This window comes from Triticum dicoccoides, chromosome 5B, assembly GCF_002162155.2.
Source record: "Triticum dicoccoides isolate Atlit2015 ecotype Zavitan chromosome 5B, WEW_v2.0, whole genome shotgun sequence".
Taxonomy (NCBI): Eukaryota; Viridiplantae; Streptophyta; class Magnoliopsida; order Poales; family Poaceae; genus Triticum; species Triticum dicoccoides.
In genome coordinates this window covers 561,101,159-561,106,011 of record NC_041389.1, presented here as the reverse complement: position 1 = coordinate 561,106,011, position 4,853 = coordinate 561,101,159, and the positions used below count along the sequence as shown (strand labels likewise).

General features: G+C 46.6%; 1 protein-coding gene across 1 annotated transcript; it reads left to right on the top strand.

Moving 5' to 3' along the window:
• Positions 1-354: 354 nt before the first annotated feature.
• Positions 355-4,315, top strand: LOC119310086 (wall-associated receptor kinase 3-like). Its single transcript, XM_037585933.1, has 3 exons — positions 355-1,282; positions 2,119-2,160; positions 3,174-4,315. Exons 1-3 carry the CDS (start codon positions 355-357, stop codon positions 4,313-4,315), a joined length of 2,112 nt encoding a protein of 703 aa, XP_037441830.1.
• Positions 4,316-4,853: the final 538 nt, after the last annotated feature.

The following is a 4,853-nucleotide window of genomic DNA, read 5'->3' as shown; positions in this document are numbered from 1 at the left end:
CTCAGTTTTGAGTGGGTCCGTGTTATTAGAATCCGACGTGATGGATGTCCGGACTCTCCCCAAGACCTTCCCTTGGTTTGGTGATTTGCAGGGTTTCGGACCTCCGGACTGTTTTGGTTACTGTCCTTGGATGACTAAAAAGGTCCGAACAATTCGGTCTAGACATTTGCGGGAGGTTGCTGTCTTGACACTTCCGGGAGGTTTATTTATCCGCGGTAGAGTTGCCCTTATAAACTGGACGAGAGAGTGTAGTATAGCCACTCAAGCAGAAAAGCTAGAGCCAGCAGTGTGCGCTGAACATTAGCAGTAGGCACTAGGCAGTAGCCATCATACTCAATGTCGTTGTCATTCCCGATGGTGGCGGTGATGGCAACAGCTGCACTCGTGGTAGTAGCCAGCGGAGCAGCATCACCGGCCCCAATAGGGAAACGCGGCTGCGAAACGAGGTGCGGCGACGTGAGCGTGCCGTACCCGTTCGGCTTCGGCCAGGACAGGTGCTCCGCGGCGCCAGGCTTCAAGCTCAACTGCGTCCACGGCAACACTACCGATATGAGCTCAGGAGGAGCAGGCACACGGCTCCTCCTGGGCTACCATGCAGACTTCGAGGTAAAGGAGATCTCGGTGAAAAAAAGGACGATTCGTGGGCTCAGCCGCCCTGTCTTCATCAACGCCACTATCAACAACACCGGCCACAGTACCGTGAGGTCTATGGGCTTCGGAGACAACCGCTGGCAGTACTTCCTGCCGCCGACCAGCACCGAGCTGGTGGTTACGGGGTGCAACGTGCAGGTGACGCTGCTCTTCACGTCTCCTAGCAGCACCTACGGCTACACCACCGGCTGCTGCTCTCACTGCAACAGCAGTGGTGTGCTCACCGCCGACGACGTCCGGAATAACTATATGGTCGGCTACTGCACTACGCCGGTCTTCTGGTACCTCGCTTCCTATGACGTGGAGCTCAAGCGGGTCGACGGGAGCAGCGCCATTAACGACAATCTACCCGTCTACGCGTTCATCGCCGAGGAAGGTTGGTTTGGTCCGCATCGGGCCGCTGATCTTATGAATCTAGGCGCCGAGCGTTCCGTTTACGGATCCAAGGCCAACAAGGATGATCATCTGTTGGCTCCCCTGGTCCTCGGCTGGGCATGTCCCAACGACGGAACCTGCAACGCCTCCGTCAGCGCCAACACCAACTGCAGCACCCCCTTTGAAGGAGCTCAGTACGTTTGCGGCTGCAATCCTGGCTACAAGGGTAACCCTTATCTCACTGATGGATGCCAAGGTACGTGCCTATCTACGTATATTCGACATCCGTTTAATGATTGCACAAACTAAAGTAAGAGGTAGGCGGCATATCAAAGTAACTTGGTTTTTGTAACTACTTTTGGCATATTAGAAGCATAGTAGGCAAAATAGTGTATTTGGGAGACTCGGAAGTCCAGCGCATCTTGCATTTCTGAAGAGAAAAAATAGGGAATGGCTAGACGTCAGTCGTTTGAAAAACGAATTTGGGTCAGGTCGATGCATTTCAACCATTGGATGGAAAATAAACACTGCACATAGCTTCTTCTACCTCGGAGTCGTCTTCTTCATCCACCCGCCTACGGACCACCGGCCACCGCCGCCTGCGGCAGGAGCGCCGCGTCGCCGCCCCGCCCTCCCCGAAACCACCCCCCACCGCCAGTCTTCCACCGCCCCAGCCATCCCTCTAGGCCGCCCACGCACATTTTTTCTCTGGCGAAGCCTCCCACCACCGCCCCACCACCACCTCCCACCACCACCGTCCACCACCGCCCCCTCCCTAAACCCTAAGATAGACACTGGGGGAGCCCTCCGGCGAGCCCCTTTCTTCTACTTCCTCCCCTCTGGCCTTCCTCCGGCAAATTTTTTCGGAATCTCAAAATCGATTGTCCCATTAGCTTTTTTTTTCTTTTTTTTTTGAAAAAGGGTTTTACCCCAGCCTCTGCATCAGAAAGATGCATATGGCTCTCAAAATCGATTGTCCCATTAGCTAAAGTCAATCGATTGAGGTTTAGCTAATGTGGAAAAATTAAGCCATGCATGCGCATGATTAATCATGTCTCTTGATTAATCGATCCCCTCTTTTGCTATTTATAGATATTGACGAGTGCAAGAAGGCAAAGGACCATGGGTGTTTCGGTGAGTGTCGCAATACGCAAGGATCATTCAATTGCTGGTGCGCACGAGGAGGAAATGCTAGCCAGCCTAATGGCTGCCTCAGGCCCGTAAGCAATACAGGTGGCAAACTTTTCTTAAGACCTACAACATATTTACTGCGTTTGTTTTAGGTTTAAAATGTGCTTATTGAAAAAAAATTAAAAAATGCAACTTATATGTACTAATCACTCCGTCTACACCAAGGTTTTGAATCTCAAGCTGTCCTTTTTTCTCGAGGGGCACCGAAATTCATGGTTACCACGGTAACCACGAAATATTGAAAACAAATTGGACGAAATTTAAAATCAAATTTTGAATTCAAATATTTGGAAGTTGATATAGATAAAATTTTAACTCTTCAAGATAAGTAATCCTATCCTAGCGTAGTGGTTGTTAGCTGGCACCAACCGTTGCCGCGATCTTTTAGATCTTGAGTTCGATGCTTGGCCTTTCACAGGATTTCACAACTTTTAGTTTTTTTCTTTTGCATTCTAAAATAGAAAGAAAAGCACAAGTGTGGCACTCGAACCCGTGTCTCGCAGCTCCAGAGAACATGCCTTTGCCACTACGCCATGACACGTAATGTTGCTACATCAGAGATGCCTTGTATTTAACTAGGTCCGAGTTTGAATTCAAAATTTTCAAACTCGAATTTTTTTGCTCGGTATGAGTGCTTTTCGTGGGGTAGCGGTAACCGCTCGGGATCAGGAAATTTCGAGTGGTACCCAAAATAGTGGTCTACACACGCACGCGCGCGCGCGCGCACACACACACACACATATATAGGTATAATTTGTGTACGCATGGTCTAATTTTCTAGCTTTGCCATCATAACATCTGACTCCTACGACCGCCAGTGCTTAAGAATATGCATCCTTCAGTTTTAATTCAAAGCTCTAGTCGTTTTGCAACCGGCAGGAAGTCAGTGATAACCCACGGGAGCCAAATTTGCTATATGATCAAATTAACAAACATATAAGTAATCATTTTTGCAGGTTTAATCATTGGTCTCTTGGTTTCTCTCGTCCCATCCCTCATGCTTTTGGTTATAGGTGGATTGTTAATAATCCGTAAGCTTGAGCATCATAGAGCTGAAAAGTTGAAACGGAAGTTCTTCAATCAAAATCATGGACAACTATTGCAACAGCTAGTATCTCAATGGTCTGACATCGGTGAGAGGATGATCATCACTATGAAGGAGATAGAGAAGGCCACAAACAATTTTGATCAATCTCGTAAGCTCGGTGGCGGAGGGCATGGTACTGTCTACAAAGGAATATTGTCAGACTTGCATGTTGTGGCCATCAAAAAGTCAAATATTATGGTCCAGAGAGAAATTGATGAGTTCATAAATGAGGTTGCCATACTATCACAAATCAACCATAGGAATATTGTCAAGCTTCATGGTTGTTGTCTCGAGACAGAAGTCCCACTCTTGGCATACGAATTTATTTCCAATGGAACCCTTGGTGATCATCTTCATAATGACTCGCCAAAATCAATATCTTGGGGTGACAGGCTAAGGATCGGATGTGAAGTAGGAAGAGCTATTGCTTACCTTCATTCTGCTGTTTCAGTTCCTGTAATACACCGAGACATCAAATCTTCTAACATACTTCTTGATGATGCTTTCACGGCAAAACTATCAGACTTTGGTGCTTCAAGGTACATTCCTATCGACCAGTCAGGGAGAACCGCAACAGCAGTCCAAGGAACAATAGGATATCTAGATCCTATGTACTACTACGCCGGGCGGCTCTCAGAAAAGAGCGATGTTTATAGCTTCGGAATCCTACTTTTGGAGTTGTTTACGAGGAAGATACCAATCATGTATAGAACCTCAGAAGGTGATGGACTTGTTGCACAATTTGTTGAACTCCTAGAGGAAGGCAAACTAGTTGACATACTAGATTCCCAAATTGTAGAGGAGGGAGGTAGTGAAGTTGAAGAAGTAGCTGCTCTCGCTGCATCATGTATAAAGTTAAGAGGAGAGGAGAGGCCTACCATGAGGCAAGTTGAGATGGCACTCGAAGGCATTCAGGCAAACAAGCAGCTCGTCCTAAATGATTTGACAGGTGAGCAAAATGAAGAAAACGATTCAATTTCAACCAGTTTGAGCTTGGAGGAAGTGAGCTGAAGACACGACCAAAAGGAATTCTCGTTATCTAGGTGGTACCCCTTTATGTTTTTTTAGAACTATTTAAGTTTGTTTTGATCCAAGGTGTCAAATGCATGTATTCTCCTACTAATTAAATAAAATTTCTGTAATACTCGGAAGACCTGGATTTTGGCGGGTCTCCCCTCTCCTGGAGTTTGAACAAGTGAGCTCAGTAAAAAAGGTGTACCCAGTGCTGAAATAAAAAAAATGTGCCATTAATTCAATATCTTCTTAGTTCCTTGGGGGCTGATCTGCTGTTCAAAACCATATTACTTGCTATTTTCGCTTTGGATCTTGTTTCTTTTCTTTGTTTGAACTCGTGCCATGTTGTTGTGGTCATGGCTTTATGACATAAAGCGGTGGGGGGGGAGCAAATGCAAGTGAGTACGTCACGTGCCTAGCATAGAAGACATGGGTGCCGCGGAAAGTCATGAGTATATATGATCAAAGTAACAAGCATATATAAATAGAAGTCTTCAATTGTACGTTACGAGAATATATCAGCTTTCAGATGGAC